At 39.5% G+C, this 23,574-nt stretch overlaps 1 protein-coding gene across 2 annotated transcripts in view; it reads left to right on the top strand.

The window, feature by feature from the left end:
* Positions 1-23,574, top strand: part of Vwc2 (von Willebrand factor C domain containing 2) — a 128,491-nt gene that overhangs the window by 41,091 nt on the left and 63,826 nt on the right. The window contains exon 3 of one of the 2 annotated variants that reach the window (XM_034508157.2): positions 15,108-16,751. The exons of the other annotated variant lie outside the window; for it this stretch is intronic. Coding sequence (XP_034364048.1) covers positions 15,108-15,124 — 17 coding nt within the window. The 3' untranslated portion in view covers positions 15,125-16,751. Of the gene's footprint in view, positions 1-15,107; positions 16,752-23,574 lie in introns of those variants that run through there. 2 annotated transcript variants of the gene reach the window in all.

The following is a 23,574-nucleotide window of genomic DNA, read 5'->3' as shown; positions in this document are numbered from 1 at the left end:
TCTGTCCATCTGTTCCCTCATACCATTGGTTGACAAGGCAGCATCTGACTGCTGGACCCCTGATCTAGTGTTTGTAACTCACACCATCTAGGCTGGAGCCAGAGATGAACTAGCCTCCCCTCCCAAGTATTTCTGTCAGTGCTGGGCTAAATCCTGAACTGTGTGAAGCACTGCTGGCCTGTACTCACATTTTTCCGCTCTAGTTGGGTATTTCTTCCTTGTCAGATTTAATGAGAGAAGAGCCCAGGAAACTTCTAAGGCTTTCAACATGGAATGAGATTATTCTGAGAATTAAATGCACTTGTAACTCTATTAGTCATATTTCATGTTTTCCTTGAGATTTGAGGGTTTATAAGAACACATAATGTAATTTTTTTTTTATTTTGAAAATAATCAGGTCAAAGAGAAAATGACATCTGAATGGCAAATTAAGCGGGAAAGCTTTAAGACAGAATGTTTTCTCTCATTCTGTGCAGTTTCTTATTAGACAACATTTTATAGATGTCTTAGAGCCAGAATAAAGAGAAACATAATTCTGCTTTTCTTGGTACAAAGGCCTAGAAAATGCTCTAGTCATCAGATCTCCTAACAATGAATACATAAATAAAATTTAAATATTTAAAATGTCATTCAACTTCTTAGCGTTCCCCAAGTCAGAAACTCAACTCCAAAGTGCTACCTTCCTTCTCCTGTGCATGTCCATATTTATGCCAATTTTGCTTGTACAGAAATGCTTCTAATGCTATCCCATCCATCTTTAAAAGCTCGGGGAGCAGCAACTACTGTTTTTACTTAGTAAAACATGTGATTTCCTTGCCATAGTAACAGCTTTCCCACAATTTCTCATTCCTTGTATAACTATTTCTTTCAGTTGCATATTATTTCTGTTTTCTGCTCCTGGCTTCAATGTTATATCATCAGAATAACAAGAATAACCAACTATTCTCTCTTATAACAAGGCAGATAAAGAAGCATGTGGGGAAACAAGCTTTCTAAACTTGGTTTTGCCACATACTTCAGGGAAAGTTGGTTTGTTTCTATCTCAGACTTTTAGAATAACAGCCTTCCTTTGCGATTTTAAGAACATTAAAAAAATAGCTATGTTCACAAATAATGATGCAGACTTTGTCCAATGTCTCACTTAATCAACCAGGGTGTGCCACCAAGCTCAATCTTTTTAAAAACAAGTAAGCTAAAGAAAAGCTACCTCAAAACAGCTGTGACCAGTTTATTAATATGAATTTTTCTGGGTTTAAATATACTTCTTGTCTATATTTTTAAATCTGTGCTACTAAGATTGCAAACAAACAACAAAAAAAACCCACAAAAGCAAACAAAACACCCTAGTCTGCCAAGCTACTTCTATACTTCTGTTTTACTCTGTGCCCTTTTGACCTTCATGAGAACTAGCTCACATATTCCTCTATCATGTCATCCTTGCCTCTTTGTAACCCTAAAGGCATGCTCCCAAGTCCTCACTGGAGAAACTTTCTAGAGGCGGCCATCTCTTATGCAGCTGACTATCCTCAGCACCAACAGTCTCAGTCATGCGGTATTTATTGTGACTGTAAGAAACACTATGATAAATGTGCTTTCGTCAGTTCTTCTTTTTAGTCCGTTAGTTCTTCTTTTGGAGAGGTGTGTTTGCATGTGATTGTGTGTGTGTGTGTGTGTGTGTGTGTGTGTGTGTGTGTGTGTGTGTGTGCGCACACACACACACGTACACACATTTTGATCATTATTTATAAAACTGAGTTCCTTACCATTTATTTCTCTGTAAGTTCAAACGTGGATCAAGTTATGGCGTCTTGCCCATAATGAGCTCATGGTCTAGAGGGGAGTCTGCCTTGTAAATAATGTGTGCTTGTGGTTCTTCTTGAATTATGATAAAAGGAGAGGAGGACAGGAAAAAAACTCCCATTCCACAGTAACTTCTCTGTATCTGTTCCCCTGATTTGCTTTTGAATTATTAGAACAGATTCCCAGGAGTGAGCTGATAAAACCAGAGGCTTGGAACATTTTTATGATCTGATATATTACCATGTTGTTCTACAAAAGATTGTGCAGATTCATTCTGGCTTTATTTTAACCCTTCTAAACTCCCATTCACTTAATTTAGAGGAAAAGATACTTCATTTTTTTCAGTATTGAACATTTAAACTTGAAAATAGCCTAGATAGCATATTTTCCACAATATGTTATATTTCTCTGCCTTTGTAAGAAGTAACTTCAGACATAAATAGTTCCTGGTGATTTACAATCACTGATATCAAAATCGGTTGGTGGATTGCCATATATACCAAAAGATCTCCAGAGTGTGACATTCAAATAACCTCATCTTCCTGTAACTTTTGTTTGTATCTGTAACTGTGGATACATATGTAGATGTTCCATGATAGATAAATTCAAGGATGAATTTTAAAATTCTGTATAAATTCATTCAGCAAAAATTACCTTACTACTCTTCTCTATGCCTCAGAAAATAGAATGACAGACTTCAGATGACTAGTGTCCTGGTTGGTTTTTGGTTAACTTGATACAGGCTAGGGTTATGTGGACAAACTTCAACTGAGAAAATTATTCTACCCAGATTGCCTGTAGGCAAGTCTGTAAGGAAGTCTTGATTAATGATGGATATGGAAGTGTTCAACCCAAAGGGTGGGAGATGTTGCTGCCTCCTCTAGGCAGGTAGTCTTCTCTGAGCAAGCCAGTAGGCAGCATTTCTCTATGCTTCTCTTCCTGAGTCCAGGCCCTGCCCTGTGTTCCTACCTAGACTTCCCTCGGTATCCTCAGAGTTGTAATATAAAACAAACATTTCCTTCAGTTTTGTCAATGTGTTTTATCACAGTAATAGAAACTCTGAGACAGAGTGTAGGTAAGGCAAAATGTAAGAAAGGCTCTTTACACAAGAAAAATGTTGATGGTAGACAGTGGCTGAGAAGGAAAACACATGCAAGGTGTTGGGGATCTAATGTCCCGTGAGTTTGAGATGATGCAAGAGTGAGCAAGTGTGAGGCTAGGGCTTGGGTGTTGAAGAGGGAGGTAGACATTCTGAGGGATGAGATGCAAGGAAAGTGTTTTAGGATGGAAGTGGCACAGTTATATTTGAACTCTTAATTCAATCTGATTGTGGGATGCAGATTAGGAGCTATGGCTGAATTCAGAGAAGAACGACATTGGCTTTACTTTAACATGGCCAATAGTTATAAGGGAGAGGTTGCATCTTAGAGATGCATTAGAGGTCATCACATGCTGTCACTGTAGGGAGGAGAGATCAAATCTTAAGAATGGTACTCTCTTTCAGATTTAGACAACAACAGAGATGGTAAGGAAGGTCTTAGAAGTAAGCAGAATAGGAAGAAGAATTGAATTGTTGTAGCTCTGAAGGGACAGATATCCTGGCAGTCAGGAGACAAGGAATACCACAAAGTCACACCACATAACAAACCTCACACAAGAGATTTATTGAGAAAGACACAAGAAGGTGGCTGCCTCTGCTCAGGAGAGAAGCAACAAACAACCAGGCAGGAGGCAGGCTTTATATGGTTTCTTGTGTGGTGGTGGGGTGGGGGAACCAGAGCTTTCAAGGCTGGCCAGGGATTGGAAGGATTCTGTGACCTGATCTTGGGACAAGTGCTGGGATTTTATGACCTAATCTTGGGGTTTAGCTTTCTTTAGGGTAGAGGGTGGCCACCTGCATCTCAAATGACTGTCAACAACCATTATACATTAGAGTAGTGTGGGGGCTGGGGCCTGGACAAACATGCCTTGAGGGTGGACAGGTATATTTGTCAGTGTTCTCTTGAGCAACAGAACCAATAGAATAAGTGTGTGTGTGTGTGTGTGTGTGTGTGTGTGTGTGTGTGTGCGTCCTCAAGGCTGGGCACCTCAACAGTCAGAGTATTCCCACTGAACAGCCTTACAGTCTCTCACTATATGGGTCCTGACAACTGCATAGTTGCTTAGTTCATAAGCCTGGGGAGCTCACCAGTCTTAATCTCACTCTGGAAACCCAGAAGGTTCCTGGAGACCCACTGATCCCTAGTCCATAATGAAAGCTTGGAAATGCTGACATTAAGAGAAATCAGTATTGGCAGTGAATTAACTTGGTCATAGAGAAGGCCAAGTAACCAAGAGGCAAGACGATTTTCCTTCAGTCATACCTTTTATCCATAGTGCTTACTAGAAAGTGGTGCCCACAGTTGAGGTGCCTTCCACATCAATGAGGGCAACCGGGACACTACTCAAGTGATTCTAATCTGTAGTCATTTGACATTAAAACCAACCACAATTCCATTTTTGGTGGAAGACCAAGTTCTGGGTGTGCTTTGTTCACCCCTCAGAACTGTCAGGCTAGATCAGATTTCTTGCTCTGAAGTGAAATGAGTCATCACAGTGGCCTAGTTCCAAGTTTTACACTAGAGCAAGTAATCTGGTAAAATGGACACAAATCTTTTGTATATCCCTTGTAGAATTATTATGAGGAGTAAGTAAGTCACAGGCCTACTATTGAGACCAAGACTCAAGACTGCTTCCTTCCCACCTCTTGTGTCCTAGGACTTTACCTGAAATTTCAGTTTCTTTAAAAAGTAATACTTACTTTGAATGAAACCTAGGTACTACATTGAGACTCCACCTTAAGAAACTAAAGAGTAGCATGTATTGACAACCTTCCTTTTAATAAATCTTCAAAACTTGTCCTGCAAACACTATAGCAATTTGTGCAGCAGGTAGACTAGGGCTGGAAAAGAGACTTTTATTCTGGATGTATTTCATAGGCCAGACTTCCCAGAGTATATACATTCATGTTATTGTGATCATTATTCATCTGTTAGAAGCTGCTTGGTCATTAATACAGTGCTTTAAAATCTCCCCAGTCTGTGCACTCTGCAAAAGGGAAATCAATTGTCACAATACACAATAAAGCCATTCAGCCCAAGACAGATAGCTTTGCCATGATCAATGGCACCATTACTGGAGGTAACTTAAAATGAATCTAAAACACTTACATGGGACACCTCCTGGTAGAAATGACCTGTCAATGGCAGACAGTCTGAAGACAAATAATCCTATGGATGGATGACTTATCCAGTCTGTCTCCTTCTCTAGGAGTATGAGCCAATGAATATTCAAAACAAGGTTTTAGCAGGGGCATCCAAGAAATGCAGAATGTGTTCCTTATTGATAGAAGACACATTCTGCTCTTACCTAACAGTCAAAGCCAGACTCTTATTTCACTTTCATGAAGATAAACTTCAGATGTAAGAGTCCATTGTCCTAGGAGGTTCCCATAAACCCTCAGTTCTGAACATGGCTCCTCCATCTCATCTTTTTGAAAACCAATACTTTTCCCTGAAGAGTGCTTACTACTTCCTACTCCTGACAGCTGTGAACTGAACGTATCTTTAATCACACATTCACTGAGTGTCTCTGGAAAGCACATCAGCCATCACTTCGTAAAGTATTACCATATGGAATGGGAAGGAACTGTTGCCAATTCTTTAATTAGGAAAACTGAAAATTTTCCAGATAAGAACTACATGCCTCTGGGAGGAGTGAGTGCACTTAGTCCCTGACAGACCTGGCTTAATATGTATGCTGATTAAGATAGTAGTTATTTGAACAAATGTTTAGTTGTTCAAGGAGCAGACTAGGATAGGAACTAAGGAACACACTAGATTTCACGTCTAGTAGAACCACCAAATACTGGGTGAAGGACTGTGTAGCCTCCTGAACAAAGGAAACATCCCCTATCCTAAGATGAATGTCTGCCCCCACCCCCTGATAAAAAGAATCCCATTCAAAGCTAAACTCTCAGGTAGTCATCCAACTGCAGATTCCCAGAAAAGCCACAGCATTCCCTATCTGGACGGAACTCCCATCTTTGAAACTCTGGCTTCCCCATGTGCATGAGGTACTGCCTTCATTTCCTGTGAGCAGGTTGCTGGCCCATCAAAGTGATAAAAGTGCTTTCTGTTACTGTTGAGGTCGGTTTCAGTTTCTTTTTTAGAGCCCCTGGATAAGCCCTAGTATAGCACTGAGCTTGCCTCCTAAGTAAACTTCAGAGAAGAGAACTGAAATGCATGAAAGCCAGAAAACCCAGTCACTGCTGTGCCAACCAGAGCACAGAAGGCATGGAAGCTGACACACAGCCATGCTGTGGAGCCTACAGTGTAACTGCTCTAGAGCAAAACCAAAGATTCACAATTGCCATGTGCTCTGGTACAAAACAAGGACCGATAAGAGAAGAGGAACAGAACGTTGCTGATGAGCACTTCCTAGACAAACGGGAGCGAGTGGCTTTCCAGAAGTGGCGCTGGATTCCAGATTATATGACATACTCAAGAACAATGCCTAATTTTAGAGGAAGGAGTGACAAGACAGAGGGAAAGAAGCTGAATCTCTAAGATCAGCAATGGTGGGAAGGTGAATAACTGGACGCCAAGGCTATTAGTGAAGCTCAGTATTATAGATTTCTCTTGTTCTGCCTCCAGACCCATGAGAGGCCAAAGCTATTATGAGAGGCCCAACCTTTGTTCTCCCTGGTGAAGAGTGGTACGGAAGCCGTGTTTAACTTCTAGGTAAATACAAGGAAGACGGAAAGTTCTCCTGGATCATTTCTAATTGTCTTCAGCTCTTTTATATTCTGTACTCGCTTAATATCAAGTTTAATCCCTTTAAAATAGGGTGGAGTTAGAGATACCAAGCATCCTGTCCTTATCTGGGGGAGACCCTGCCTTATGCATTGCTCTGAAGCACTTGAAGAAAAGGCTCATTTTTTAAAAAGCACTTACAAATAGCTCAGACATCTGTAGCCTGGAGGGCTGTGGATCTCTGAGACTCTGGAGTGTAAGAAACTTCTGACAAGACTAAGACTGGTCTCTGGGCACCATGAACAATGATCACCACAGTAGCCTGACAGTCACAATCTAAAATGCAACCTAGGAGTAACGAGGATGCCCAGACTCTCCCCTCTGGCTCCCATGGGTAATAGAAGCCTGAAGGAAAGGCTCCTTCATTAAGGTTTTATAAGCAGAGAAAGAATAAAGGGATATTTATTTCAAAGAAATTCATTTTTATCTAGTCTAGTCCTACTTTAGAAGAACATTATAAAGGATATAAATTGTTTTAATGATTAAAATGAAGATCAGTTGATGAGAACAAGTCTTTTAACTAACTACTCCTGAAATGTTTCATTACTAACAATTTCTTCAAAAAAAATTATCAGCTAAGAAGAATTTGGTTTTATCTCATGTGCCAAAGAAATACAAAGACAGTTATTTTATATACTGGGAATACAAAAAATAAACTGTGTTTCACCCCTGTTCCTGTTTCCTTTCCCTCATCTTCACACTACATCTACAACCTTTAATTAGACTGTCAAAGCTTCATCTCCTGGGACATACTGAAAAGGTGACCACTGACAATCCTGCTCAGAGGTGCAGTTCACAAGCTTAAGTGGCAGGAATCCTAGGAGAGAGGGAGTGGTGACATGTCAGCTGTCCTTCCACTTGCTCCATAGGCCAAGCTGAACCACAGCCCAGAGATGCACTGTGCTGTTCCTCTCAGAGTAAAATTCTGAATTAAGGCCTGACTTCCTTTGACCAATATAATCACACAAACATGTCTACAGTCACTTCTTAGAATGTGTGGAATGGGGTCCAGGAGTCACTTACCCAAAATTATCCCTGATTTTCTTTTCACCAACATCACAATATGTAGTTTAAACAATTTTGGTACCATCTATAGACCATGAGACAATGTTGACGCTACGTAAAGAGTTAGATTGCTTGGAAAGATAACAAGAAAATGGGTGTGTCTGAACAGGCTTGGTTAGATATCAATGTTGTTTTTTGAGATAGACTCTCATGTAGCCCAGGCTGGCCTCAAACTCTCTATATTAGGGGATGAGTGATATTTAGCTCCTGGTCCTCATGCTTCTATAAATCTCATTCCAGGAAACTTGGTTTTTAATGATACCCTTTTCAGCTCCAGTATGTATTTGTTACTTTTCTATGTTGAGACAAAACACCATGGCAAGGTACCTTACAGAAGTCAGGGATTATTTGGGGGCCTTATGGTTCCAGACTGATAGGAGTCAGCCCATCACCATCATGACAAGGAACATGGCTGCAGCAAACAGACATGGCACAGGAGTAGCAGCTGAGAGTTCACATCTGAGTCTGAAACACAGGAAGCAGAGAGCACCCTGGGAATAGTATGAGTATTTTAAAACCTCAAGCCCACACTACTGACACACCTCCTCCAACAAAGCCACACCTCTTTTTTTCTTTTTTATTTATTTTTTTATATTTTATTTACATTTCAGATGCCATCCCCTTCCCCCATTTCCCCTCCCTAGAAAACCCCTATCCCATGCCCCCTTTTCCTTTTTGCTTTTATACATTTGTTTAAAATGTTAATCAAAGGCTTTATAAGTTTGGTAATGCTCAATCAGAAGTGTAACCCAATACCCAACCTAGATATATCAACTATCTTTGACTGGTGGAGACACATGAACATCGGCCTCCATGTCCCCCCTTCTCTCTCTTTCTCTTTCTCATCACCTAGCTTCACCCTTCCTGTTAAAATAAAACTTTTCTCACAAAATGCAATTAGAGCATAGTTATTCCTAATTGTACCAGTGAGGTACAAGATAGTCCTAATACCCAGTCCATCATTTTGTTGACTAACCAGAACCTCTGTCATCTGTCCTAACTAAAACACTTAGTTTTGAACCTGAAAGCCACACCTCTTAATCCTTCCCAAACAGTTTCTTGAACTAGGGACTGAGTATTCAAACACATGAGCTTATTTGGGCCATTCTCATTCAGACCACCATTTAGGAGTAGAGTCTATATAAATTTTTTATAAGAATTTTCACTTAAACATACTCTTTTAGAGGCCAGTACCCCAGAAAAGGAAGAAACCTTAGGAGGTAAAGAATAGTGACTGGGCTACATCACTCAGGATGATATTTTCAAGTTCTATCCATTGGCCTGTGAAATTCATGAAGCCATTGTTTTTAATAGCTGAGTAATACTCTATTGTGTAAAGGTACCACATTTTCTATATCTATTCCTCAGTTGAGGGACATCTGGGTTCCATGAACAGGGTAAATTTCCCCATTTATTCGGATTATCCATAATTTTTCACAAGGATATTTTATGTCTGATTGTGTAAGTCTTACATATTTTGCTACTTTAATTGCTAATGTTTTTTTACAATATTAAACGAAAATATTTCCCAGCTGTTTGTGCCATCAATGTAGAGATGTGTTTGATTTTAACCGATTAGGCCTATTTTATCATCCTGCTAAATTCTCAAATTTCTACAACTTTTCAGCCATTCTTCCTTCCATGTTACCTTTTCTATTTCTCTCTCATGTTCTTCATAGACCCTTCTTACATGTATGAGTATCTTCTACTGCCCAAAAGGTGTTTGAGAATATAATAATATAGTAACATCTCTTCCTATTTATTCTTTTTTAAAACTTATTTTATTGTGTGCATGGGCACTTGCCGCATGCATGCAAGGTCACTGAGGTCATAGGAGGACATTGGATTACCTAGAACTGAAGATAGAGACAGTTGTGAGCTTCCATGTGGGTGTTGGGGTTCAAATGCAGGTCCCCTGGGCAAGCAGCTAGTGCTGATCTTAACCACAGAGCTCTTAAATGTCTCTCCAGCCCTCTGCTCCATTCTTTTAACTGGATGATTTCTACAGTGTTTGCTGGTTCTCTGTTGAGTTTATCTGATAAGTTTTTCGCTTTATCAATTGTATTCTTCAATCTGGTAGCTCCTCAGAACTCTTCTAAGCCTCATCCCTCTGTTTTGGTTCTCTGTGTTTTCATCGACTGAGACTCATTAGGAGCGTATTTTCTCTTAGATACTGAAATGCACATTAACAGCTGCCTTGAGGTCCGCAGATTCCATTTCAGAACCACTCAAAATCTATTTGTGTAGTGTTTATTTACTTCAACACAGGAAACAGTTGGTTTTTGTTTCATTTTCTGAATATTATTTTTTTCTTCACAACTGTCCGTTGTATTTATTTATGCTGCAGCAACTCTAGATTCTGGGTTTTTTTGTTGTTGTTGTTTTGTTTTGTTTTGTTTTGTTGTTTTCTTTTCCTAACGATTAGTGGTTTTCTGCTCTTGTCTAGCCCGTATGTGGTGGCTTGGCCAAGTTATTGGGGCTACAGTTTGTTCCTCTTTGGCCTGGTGATGATAGGGTTACATTGTGTCAATGAATCCTGCTGCAAGCAGCCATGCTGTTTATGGTAGCATTTTGAGACAGTACGTTTCAGGTTTGCTGTGTTGTTTGACTTTGTCACTCTTCAGCTACTCTGGCATTGTCTGCTTTGCCTCCTGAAAGCTAATTCCAATGTCTTCAGCTTTTCTCAACTGAGTGTTGGGAAATCACAGTCAAAAGAGTATCAAAACAGGGCTGAGGAGAGCCTTTAGTAGGTAACTTGTCTTGCCTCACAGGTGTGAGTGCCTGAGTTGCATCCCCGGAACCTACATCAAAATGTGGAGCATAGTGGTGTGTGCTTGCAATCCCTGCTGTGAGGGGCCAGACAATAAGATACCTGGAGCAAGAGGCTCAAGCTGTTCAACCTAATTGATGAACCCCAGGTCTATAACACACATGCACACACTACAGAGTTTTTGGATCAGCAAGCTCACAGAACTTTCATGGTACACTCTGCTATTCAAGGAAGATGTCTCTCACCATACTTCCTCTTGACCAGTTTCTCACACTCTCTACTACACATACTTGCTTAGTTTTGGGCAAGGAAAAGAGGTAGTTGTACTCAGATTTGAGGGCTTACTCCTTCTTTGCCTGTTTCATATAACAGAACATACACACACACAGATAAACAGATACAACACACACACACACACACACACACACACACACACACCACACACACACACATACACACACACACCAGTGTTTCCAGCTGTTTTTCCAACCCTGGCTCTTCCCATAAGGCAATAAAACTATGAATAAACTTCTTCCAAATATTTTATAATTTTTATGAGTAATCCTGTATTAAGCTACAGATGCAATCTTAATTGATAAAAATGTGAAACTTGCAGTCCCTATTGTTGACTGTTGAGCAATATTTATTCAGGTTCCTGTTACATATGAAGTAAAAGTGTAAGTATAATTTATAATGTAATGAAGTATGATCTATCTATGAGAAGCAAATAGAGTTAGGATAACCTATAAAATCCAACAAGGCCTGGAAAGATGACTCAGCAATTAGCAGTTTTCTGCCCAGAGTTTGGTTACCAGCACCTGCAATAGTCACCACAGCCCCAAGGGATCTGATGCCTTCTTCTTTCCTCAAAAGGAACCTGCACACACACACACACACACACACACACACACACACACACACATACACACACCACATAGACACCTAAATAAAAATAAATCTTTAAAAAATATCACCCAAAACCCAGACTTCTCAATTATTTTTAGCTTAAAGAAATGCTGAACACTTTATAGAAATGAATTAACATAAGCATCACAAAACCTATAATTTTGAATACCTGTGTTTTTAATAAGAAACTTTTAGCAGATATAGTAACACCTTTAATAGGCTTTCTGTATATCCATACAGGCTTAATCATTTAGAAGCTTCAAAAATATGCCACAAGCAGTTACTTAACATTCTGTTGACAACTGAGAGAAACACTAAGTACTTTTTGTCACAATTTTCGGCAAGAACTGCACATTATTTACAATATGGTAAATTTTATGCTATAGGTGTTAATAATTTCTTAGATAAAATTTTCATTTTTAGCTTGTTCAGATTGCTGTCAGAAGAATACTTTATTGTTCTTTGTTTCATATAAAGTTACACATAATCGTAATATCTCATGCCTCCTTCCCTTCCCATATTTCAATATGAAATGGTATAATTTCACATTTTAAAGTTGTCTCTTGCTTAGTTTCATCTTTCACATTCCACGGACATAAACAGTGTTATATTACAGTATAAGAAGAGTCTCATGTCATTTACGTAACCATATTTAGAGGAGATGGTTTTGCTGTATTTTCTCATGGCAATCCTCCTGTATTGCCTGTATTAGCATGCTGCAATTACAGACCTAGGCTGCAATTGTATTTTTAAGTAGGATTCAGATGTTTGGTAAATTTTCTTTGTGTTTCCACATTCCTTGGTTTTTGAACTCAGGTGGGGAGCAGCTTTGTTGATTCTTTAGTATGGGAGGGTACTTGTTGGCATGCTTTTTAAGTTTTTGTTCATATAAACTCCAGCAAATGTCTTCTTTTATTTAGAAGAGTCCAGTGCATCTTGTGGTTACATTAATACAGATTCTGTGAGGAAGATGACATTTCCTCTTCCTTCTTACAAGGTTTACCACCAAAAGTGACAAAGACCAAGTACAGGAAAAGCCACACAGCATTGAGTGTGCCAAAAGAAGAAAGTGTGGAGTGTCTTTACCCACCTACTTCACCTTGAACACCACAAAAGGTTCTTTCCATGGGGAATGGAGAATTAAGAAAAATTTTTTGGCTTTAAAATAACTATTAGCTACCTTGGCACAAAAATTTCCCTGTAGATTGGCTCTTTCCTAAACTGGGGCTGGAAGTCAGGCTGGACTGGGAGAAGTCCATGTACAGCTGGTCACAGGGAACTAAGGAAATTCCAAAGAGGTCCTGGACATTACGGCTATCTGTGGGATTGTGAAAGAATAGCTTGGTTTCTGGTGGAACACTGGCTAGAAATGGCCAAAGACCCTACGAGGGACTGTATACATTTTGCCACACTCCCAGACTCCAGGCTCCAGGCTCCTGACACTCGGCCAAAGACCTCCATTGATCTGTGCCTTTCGGTCATGTAGAGCAATGCCCCCACAGCTCCTCCCAAAGAGAGGGTTGTGTCACCTAGCACAGGTAGAGGGTGTGACTACAGGCCTCAGGGCCTCAAGAGCTCTCCATATTAATGAGATACCTAAAGGCCAGAGGGCATAGCCAATTAAGCATTCCTTCCCAGGCCCTCCTTCCTCCCTATTTAACTAAACTCTGCCCTGAGAAATAGGAGGGGTACAGCATATCCACTTTCCACCATGACAATAAACCTTTTAAAACCATGGACTTCCTCATGTCTTTGGGGCCCCACTGTGGGGAACCACGAAGAAGGCCTTTGACTACTGAGCCACTGCTTAATCTTTTTCTAGAAGACTTCTCTACATTCCTGCTGGGAAGGCTGCCAACTCAAGCAAGCTAGCCAACCCAGCCAAGCAAGTCCCAGTAACTAAGAGTCTCTCACCCCGCAGGGGCGCTGGCAGAGCTCTCCCTCTCAACTGCAGGCCAGTCCAGCCTGAATGCCCTCACATCTCAGTTCTTCAGCGGTTTCCAGTAGTGTCTGGGAGCCCAAAGACAGAAACCACCAGTCTCCTGATCAGCCTTTTAAGCCCAGAGACCCCCCCACTAAGGAGCTCTAACCCCACCCCATGGGACTTCAGGCTGAGACCTCTCCATCAAATTCCCGAGCTTCTGCCACCCTGAGCCACAGCAGACACAAGAGAACCGCAACACAACCCAATACGACCCATGCCCATGCTCGAGCTACAGCCCCACAACTAGCTATCATCCCTTCTCCACCGTGTGTGTGTGTGTGTGTGTGTGTGTGTGTGTGTGTGTGTGTGTGTGGTGCATGCATATACACATGCAGGTCCATGTGTGCATGCGTGTATGGAGGCCAAAAGAAAACCTCAGGGATCATCCTCAGAAACACTATTCATCTCTTTGGAGACAGGGTCTTCTTTAGACCTGGAGCTCACTCATTAGGCTAAGGCCAGTGGTCCTTAGGGATCCTCCTGTCACAATATTCCCAGCACTAGGGTTATCAGAGCATAATATCATGCTCAAATTTTTATGTGAATTCCAAAATATGAGCCCAATTCCCAGTCTTGTGAAGTAGACACTTCTCTGGCAGAGCTGTCTCCACAGCCTGTTACTAGGTCTTCCTCTTATTTCTATATGGTAGGAACACTATTTTTTTTTCCAGATGGGGTGGAGGCAGTTGCATGCTATCCACCTTATTTCCTTATGCTGAATTAAGATGCTTTCTTTAGTTTCTGCCATCATTACTGTTCTGCCTTGTTGATAGAAATCACTGTGTACAAGGTTTGCTTTGCACAAAGAGTGATTCTGAACCTTCTATAACATTTGTTTGCTTCAGGGCTCTCTTCTGGGGAACTTTTACAGCCAGGGCATTGGGAAAGCCTCCTTTGAACATCCCATTACTTGTTTATATATTGGCACTAGGGATCGAACTGGAGTCTCAAGCATCAAAGCATCTTAATTGAGTTCGATCCTCAATTAAATAAGATGTAGTTCTTATACCAGCCTGTTTCTTCAATATACATTTTTTAGAACAAAGGTTTTTTTCTTCTACATTTTGATTAAACTTTTATTTTTGATGCATGTGCCTCATAAAATAATCCAGACACATTTTAATCAATCATGTAATTTTTTAAATTTTATTTATTTTGTTTTATGTGTATGAGTGTTCTGCCTTGCATGTCTATTTGTATGCCATGTGAGTGCAGTGCTCATGAAGGTCAGTAGGAGGCACTAGATGCTCTGAAATGATAGTTACAAATGCCGTGACCTACTATGTGGGTTCTGGTAACTGAACCCAGGTCCTCTGCAAGAGGAAAAGGTGTTCTAAACCACTGAGACATCTTTCTAGCCCCTAATATAAGTTTTGATTATTATACACAGCTACCTAACCAAGTCATCATCCCCAACATTTCTCTCCTGGGTATAACCTGGGTATTCTTTTTAAAAAAAATATATATGGAAAAAACAGTCTAGTATAAGAATTGCATTGCATTTAATTGAGGATCGAACTCAATTCACACTCAACTATACCTGCCAAAGGAACCCACTTTCTGATTTTTATCCCCATAGGTTATTTTTCTTGCTTCTAGATACCATTTAAATGTAATACCCTCTAAGTTCTGTCTGTTTTCATCTGATATAACATTGTTGAGCTTCATCCCTGTTGTGGTTTATATTGAATTCTGTTTCCCTTTAATGACTTTTTGTTCTATTTTACAGATAACCACAATTTGTAAATCAATCCTGCTGTTGATGGATGTCAAGTTCCATTCCAGTCCACGTCAATAATGAATAAATCTTAGCGAATATTTTCATGCTGGCTTCTATTGATCCTAAGTAAATACTAAGGAGTAACTTATGAGTTAATCTTGTTTAAAGTTACATGAAGTTGTCAATTTGCAAATGATTTCCATATTCCTTTGTATCTGTATCTGTGTGCCTATGTATGAGTGTATTTATATGTACTGACAAGCATGCCCTGTGTGTATGTATGGTTAAACTTGGGTGTCTTTCTTAGCTGCTTTCTCCTTACTTTGTGAGACAACATCCCTCACTGGGATCTGATATTCACTGATTCAGCTAGTGTGACTGGCCAGGAAGCCTCAGGTATTGTCCTGTCTCAGCTTCCCCAGTGATGAAAACATAAGTACATGCAAGCAGTCCCTTTAACCAGCTTTTCATGTGAGTCCTGGTGAATTGAATTCAGTATTAATGCTCTTGTGGCAAGCACTTAATAATCTATCTTCCCTGTGCAGATCTATACCACTCTGCCTTCCTATCAGAAATGTGTGAACATCTCCATCGCCAGTCATGTCACCTCCATATGGCATTGTTAGTCTTTCTAGCTTCCTTTGGTTTGTTGGGGTATGGAATGTGCTGAGCTGGCTCTGGCCTTTGTCACTGCTTGGTTGCTTTCAGTTCACCATGTTCTTTTCTATATTCTGATACTTTGTGCCAAACCCGGAGGAACTGTATCTCTCAATGTTATCTGTCCAATTTCAGAACATATGAAACAGCTCACATCTGGATATACTTCTGAAATGCAAACCAACCAACCCAGGATAATGCCTCTTCATCCATCTCCCCTAGAAGTTTCTCACGCTCTGGGCCCCTGTCTTTCTGCCTCACATATACCTAGAGCTAGGAAGCAGAAACTCCATACACAGAAGAGCCAAGAAGAAACTCAGATGAGGCAATCTGAGGCCTGTTGGGGCACTTTCCTCCTCCCCTACTACATCAGCTCCTGACCAAAGAACCATTATCTCCTGCCTTGTGATTATACTAATCTTTCCCAGTGTGGGTCCTGAAGGTTGCATGTTCCTCCCCTTAGGAACTGACGAATTATTGAGTATCAATACAATAAGATCTGTCTCCTGATATATTGAGCCTGTTGTACCTCCTATTTCTGTCAATATAGTATATTTTTATAACAACTCTCCTGTATACCTTCAGATGTTTATAGAAACAAGCCAGAATTTTTTTTTAGCAGTGCTTAGAAGCTGAACCAAACATTCTTCAAATGTTGCATGTATTTTGTAATAATTCATCTTCCTGAGTTATTGAGAGTCTTCTTTTGCTTACAGTCTGGCTGTCTGTTTCTGGTTCTCTGGAGAATTCACTTAGCTCACCATCTGTGCTCCTGATGTCCTTGGGTTGGAGGTCATTCTGCTCCAATGCCCCGGATGGTCCTACATCACATTCAATTAAGGTCCTCACTGGCTGTCATGGAGTCTCACCTGCATATTCCCAAATATTCCTTGTCAATGGCCACTGTTCCTATGGAGAAGGCCACAAGAAAGCACATGTTTTTCTGAATAGGCATGCTTACTGCCCCACTTCTCCCCTCAGGCCTAAATATTGTGCCATTTACTTTTCCCAATAAAGACAGTGAACCATTGCTAACTCCTGGCCTATCCCTAAACAGCTTCTCTCTCTCTCTCTCTCTCTCTCTCTCTCTCTCTCTCTCTCTCTCTCTCTCTCTCTGACACTCACCACAGAGAAGACAACAGAACTGCTGTGGGCTCTCATTGAAGTGACTACTCTTTCTGCACTGAATCTATGGAGATCTCTTTGAGTCTTCAGTTTGTTGTTGATTAAATGCATCAGAAAGAACATACAGTGATCACACCAGGGCCTGTGGATATGTAGTTTATGCAGAGTCTTCTTATTAGGGTTGAAGTGACAGCTCCTTGAAACCTTTTCTGTACTGACCAGAGCTACATCTTAGCTGATTTGTAGATCTGTGGGTAATTGTCATCCTCCCTAGTTAACCTGCTCCTGGCTCTCTTTGGCTGCTTGTAATAAATTTTACAGCCATGTAACTGTGCTTATAGACTTCTCTCAGATCCTCCAGCTTCAGAAACATTTTTCTTCTGACTTCAAACAATTGAAAACAAAAAATGAAAAACAAAATGAAAAAACAAAAGAATAATGACAACAACCAACCTAGCTGACAACAGCCATTGCTAAGGTTCCAGTCCTCCTTTCTGTGGCCTGGACTCCTACGGTAGCTCTTCCCTGCACAGGGAAGCAGGTTTTTGGTTTTTTTTTTTTTTTGTCCCGAGCATGGTGTAGCATTTATGTTTTTAGCTCATAATGTTTGAAAAAGAAGTGGTTAACAAGGAATGCTAGAGCAGAGACACAGGCTTTTTGTGGGATATGATTGATTTCTTTGTATCTTGAAGGCAATTACATCTTGGATTATCCACATGTGATGTCAAAATGTGTAAGTTAACCTTCTTGTAGTTTTTCTTGTCCGTGAAGTCAATAGTAATTTGTCTAGGCTGTTCTATTGCTTCTTACCATTCAGTTAAACTTTGGGAAAGTTGGTTTCCTGAGAACTCTGTTTTAGTTCTCTCCATAGCTACCTTGATTAATGACTTGACCATTTTTCTTTGACCTGTTTAATGAGGGGATGGATGATGAGGAAGTTAAATGCTTGTATCTCAGCCAAAGGACCCACATCCAGCCACCTGCCCTCATCACTGTATCTGTAGATGTACTTCTGGTGGTCATCTTTTTCTTTTTTAGGTTCCCATTGCTTTTATCAGTCCTTCTGGCTTGTGTAGATGTGGCTACTTTTTAAAAATCCTACCCTAGGCATTAATTGTTTCTTCAGCAATAGTAACAAACAGACCTCTTCTGTGTTGTCTGGACACCAGAGCTTCGGGAAACCATAACAGATGTCCTATTTATTAGCATAATTATTTAATCAGAATATAATTATTTAATGTAGAGTAGAAAGATTGAGATGTCAGAGATGAAATGCTATGAAAAATTGACCATAGCAACTGGCTCTTTGTATTTGAGGGGTTCCAGTTTTATGGCCAAAAATACAGTTTGCAACTGCACTCAACAACTATTTATTAATACTGAAACATTTTATTACAGACCTATTACCATGGAGCTGATTTAAAATACATAGGAGTAACTACATAGATGATATGGAAATACTGTACCATTTTATTTTGAGGGAGTTGAGCATCCATAGGTTCTAATCATCAGGGAGTCCTGGAACCAAGTCCCTCCAGATGCTAAGGACTGATGATGTAACTAAATACAAGGGGCTCACATCCCAGTGAGCACACAACCCAAATAACCACAGCCATGGCCTAAAAGAAGAGAGAGAGAGACTAGTTATTGGGGGAGGAGTGTGAGCAGAAGAGTTATGTCCAAGTCAACTCCTTCCTCCAACTAAGCACTCAATCATGGGGACTTCATTCCAGGAGGCTATGCATACTATTGAGGAAAGCACTTTAAAGGTGGGCACATTCCTGAGCATGCTCAGTTTGAGGTCATAATTTATTAAAGAAATACAATTTGTGTGTGCTCAGCTGAAAGCCAAACACATGTTTAAAGGCTAAAATGGTGGACAAGAATGCATCTGAGCATGCTCACTGTGACACCAAATGAAAAGAAATGAAAAGACATTAGATGTGCTCTAAAATGTTAAAATATGGTCTGCCCTGTCTTTTCCAGTGGCTGATATTTATGCTTATCTCATGAGATTAAAAAAAATCTTTATTTATTCAATGCAGCTTTAGGGCCTCGTGGGTAGCATATACACTTGGCAGATTTTACTTCCATCTGAAAAGAAGCTTCTGCCAATGAGCACTAATGGCCACCAGAATGGACACTGGGAAGTACGTAATCTCCAGCTCTCAGAGGTAGGAGGGCAAAGGTTCACTGGCTTTATTTCAGCTACAATCAGAAGACATCCTAAATTTGGCAGTGAAATCCAAAAGTTTATTCTGTCAGTAAGATAATAATTGGGAAGTAGAGACTGTTCAGTTGGCAAGGAGCACTGACCATTCTTCCAAAAGATCTGAGTTCAATTCCCAGCAACCACATGGCAGCTCACAATCATCTGTAAATCCAGTACCAAAGGAACCAGTGCCCTTTTCTGACCTCCACAAGTACCACACACATGAGGCACACAAATAAACATGTAGGCAAAACACTCACACACATAAAATAAAAATAAAATAAGAGAGAAAGTGATAACTGTCAAATAAAAAATATGGTTTGGGGAGGAATATTTAAAAATATTACTGCAAATAAAACAGGGACTTCCTTGTTGGGGGAGGTGGCTATTGCTGTCATGGGAGTGTGTTGTTGCATTAGGGGAAATGGCTTGATACAGTCCAGGATGGAGACTATTGCATCTGAGGGAGCATTGTGTCTTTAACAAAAGAACTAAGATCCAGGAAATAGAGAAAGTGGTTTATTTTTTGTAGCTATGAGTAGGTAAGGAAGAGCTGGGCATGAGAAGTAGGATGGCAGTGCTGCCTCACTGATTAAACCAGCTGTCCGCAAGTGGATGAAAGCTTAGGAGCACAGAGAATGGTGGATCAGTGCAGAAAAGGCAGCTCAAGTAGTCATTTATGAGAAACAGAAGAACATCATTTGTAGGTCTGTCTCTGACATTATCTTAGGTAAACAAGGGGATTATAAGTCTTACCCAATCCATATAGGGAGGAATGATTCTTTACAGAAACTTGCTTTCAGGTGCATGAAATGCTATAAGGATAACACATTGTTGAGGCATCTAGTTGCTTTTACTCATAATTATAGAATAGGCCGCACCTTATTCCATAGAACAGAATGATCTTTTCATGTATGAACTAAAAGCTTTGTTGTATACAAGTCAACATGACAAAGAAAGCAGAAATAGTATGAGTGGTTGAAGGTTTCGAGATCGCTTTGCTTTTACAGGTAAAACACATGGAACTTCACAGTCTACTGATTTTTTGAAAACTGACTCACTCTAAGGTTCAGTTTGATGAACTTGGATTTTGGCCTCCATTCTGGTTTGATCTGGTTTGCCAGGGCCTAGTGGAGGACCTTGATCCAGAAGAGCCCCTTCAGTTATATTTTAACAGGATTAAAGCAAAATATATCATTGCCAAGACTTTATCATTTTTTCTTTTTAACTTTTGAGCTAACTCTCCAACTCCCACTACTTGGTATTTTAAGTAAGTCTCATATAACTCAGGCTGGCCTTAAATTTGAAACTCTCCTACCTTTGCATCTTCAAGGCTTAGATTCAGGGTGATTACTATCACACCTGCTTAATACTTTCTCAGTCTTTATTGGGTTCTTGACCATGTGTTGTGTGCAGGTGTTATTGACTGTTCCTTAGCTATGTGTCAAGGAGATCTAGGTACTTCACTAAACACTTGGGCTACTGAATATTGACCCTACCTCAAAAGGACCACAGCCCAAGGTGGTGTACATCTTGGTTTGTCAATGTGTAGTGGTCAAGATGGGAGTAAAGGCAAGATTTCAAAAGGTATAACAATAAGCACCATATTTAGCATGATTTACATCCATGCATGAAAGAGAAGAATCCAGCTTAACTGTAGAGAACTTAGTCTGAGCAACTAGATGAACGGAGTGATATTGTCTCATATCAAGGAAAAAAATGTATACATAGCAAGATAGAATAGGAAGAGAACTGGAATTCAGTTGTATGCATTAAGCTTGATAAACCTCCTTCAGACCCAAGTCACTTTTTCAATATAGAGTAAAGTCTGGAATTCAAAGCTGCAATCTGGTAATCTGGAGGTGCATTTTAGAACATCCTAGTCGGAGAACTGACCTTGTACTATGACAGTATTGTTTGAACCTAATGAAGATTCTAATACATTCTAGGCTAATAGGATTCAATAATGAGGGAAGCCTACAATTTTCCAAAGTAGCCTAATTTTCAAAACAGTTTTCTCTGACCTGTGAGCATGGTGTTCTGATTAGCTGCACAACATTGTGTAGGTTATGTGGGCCTTGGGGCAAACTTCAAGGTTGACTTGATGCAATTCATTGGTGTGTTTTCTTTGTCCTCTATTCATTATTCCCTGTGGCGAATTCATTCCCAGGAGACTCTGTGGTAATCGAATGGTATATGGAGAATGAATCTGGGTGGAGAGGTTTCATAATTAATTTTAAAGGACCATACTATAAATGAGATACAGAGCTATAAGAATAGGATTAAAAGTATACAAGTGTATGCTCAGGTGACAAGTTGATGTCAGGTATTGGGTACATTTGTTAGCTCTAGAAAGGGTCAGTGTCTGAATTATGTATTAAAGTAGCCATAGGAAGTAGGTTACAAACCACATTTTGACAGAGCTAAAATTCATGACACCCTCTTACTATAAATAAATAATTCCAAGTAAATGTATTTTGAAAATTCTTGACAGCTATAACATATTTTGGAAAAAAACATAAGTAAAATTCCTTCAGCTGCTAGAAACAAAGTGTTTTAGTCATAACTGCTGGTCAGTACCACAGAGACCATAGAAGTTTAGGGTGTACAGAGGCATAAAGGATGAGAATTGTGTTCTTGTTACCAAAACCCTTGTTATAAGGCTGGGCTCTTGGGTCAAAATGTCCTGCCTGTGTTATGAGAAAATAATATTGAATGTAGAGAAATGAGACAAAGAATTTATTTATAGCTTTGGCTTTAGAAGAAAATACAACTCTGTGCCTATCTGCAAGTGTTGAATCATACTTAGAAGTGATAATAAACAGAAGGTAGGGGAAAATACCAGGGGAATACAATACTTTTCATGCTGTGTTTTAACAGATGTCTGGGCTATTCACTATTATTTTTACTTTGATAGGTTACCAGGCCATCAGATTTAATTTAGGAAGAATCTTGTAGGCAAATAATTATATTTCTAAACCCAAGATGATCATTTTCTATATTATAATGAGGATAAAATGTATAGGTTGGTATATCTAATCAATAATTTTGTAAGATTTTATCTATGCCCTTACTCAAACTACATCTATAATATATACATTAATAGGTCCAGAATTTATTAAAAAAAAAAAAACTGTCCACTGAGAACTGGCAAAAGCTTTCAAAATACACCATACACAAAAATGTTAAAACCCTGAGTAAAAGAAACCAAGTTGCTGTTTCATTGTAAGCACACATCTGTATGCACATGTTCTCTGAGGGGCTTCTCTTAGTGAGTCTGTGATATCAGGTTCCTACCATCTTTTTCCAGACCGTGTAGTAGACATCAATAATGATGAAAATATGTGTACCACCAACTTCTAAAGTCCAAACTCACTACCTTCTTATATTTTTAGCCTTTGAAGTCTATGTTATTTAGTTTGTATGATATTAAAAAATTGGCCTCATGAAAAATAATACATGACAACTATTGAAGTGAATTGATGCCCTTAACAAATATAAGCCAGTTACTTTCAAGCATTTTATTAAGCATATTCCATAGAGATATAGACAATTTAAATTAAGAATTGTGACTGTGATAACCAATAACTATGATAACCAATAACTAATCTGCACTCTGTAGAATCCAACGAGCCATGCAAATGTTTTGCATGCTGGCCTGAGTAATGGAACTTAATTAAATTTAGGCATGCTTAGAGGATAGCTGAAAATTGTGTTATTGTTTGCAACATGAATATATAAATAAATATTGCTAACCTCAATGAAAGCAAAAGCAAATAGTTCCTGATTTATGTGCAAGAGAGTGTTATGGGGCAAGAAGATGGATCTCAGAAGTCATAGGAAGGACTTTGGATCAGTTTTAATTAGCAAATTCATAACTTCAGGTTTCACACTGTGTCTCTGAAGCATAGGTGAGACAGTAGAGAGCTTTTAGACAAGGCCTTAGACCCCCTAGTCATCTCTGGGTTTTAGTTAGGACATAGTGGCACAGAAATAACTTGCACTGAAGTGATAGTTTAGAGATCAAAGCTGGGAGTTACATGGGAAAAGCAGCTATATTCATTGAAGCCCTCTTTGTCTCAGGAAGAACTTGGCAGCTTGACACAAAATACAGAACACAAAGGGATTTAATATTTTAAACAGCCAGGCAATTTAAAGGGGATAAGAAAAAGACAAATCCTAGCAAGACAGTAACCCCAAATGCCTTCCAACATCAGATGAACTTCCCAGAGATGACATATGAATTTAATTTTTAATTTTATTATACACAAGGAAGTAAAAATGTAATCCATCTCATAACCCTTCACACTGGTAATAAAAATAAAAGCAAGTGGTACACGGAAACATGTTACTGTGAGATCTGAAAGCATTTTTCCATTAGACTCTATGATACAGTATAATAAAAAGCATTTTCCAACTTTGAATAAAAGAATAAAGCTTAAAATTGCCTGTGTACCTCCCCCATGTATAGTGGTGTGATAA

The sequence above is a fragment of the Arvicanthis niloticus genome, chromosome 7, assembly GCF_011762505.2.
Source record: "Arvicanthis niloticus isolate mArvNil1 chromosome 7, mArvNil1.pat.X, whole genome shotgun sequence".
Classification (NCBI taxonomy): domain Eukaryota; kingdom Metazoa; phylum Chordata; class Mammalia; order Rodentia; family Muridae; genus Arvicanthis; species Arvicanthis niloticus.
The sequence above is the reverse complement of the archived record's forward strand: the minus strand, read 5'-3'. Positions and strand labels throughout refer to the sequence as shown.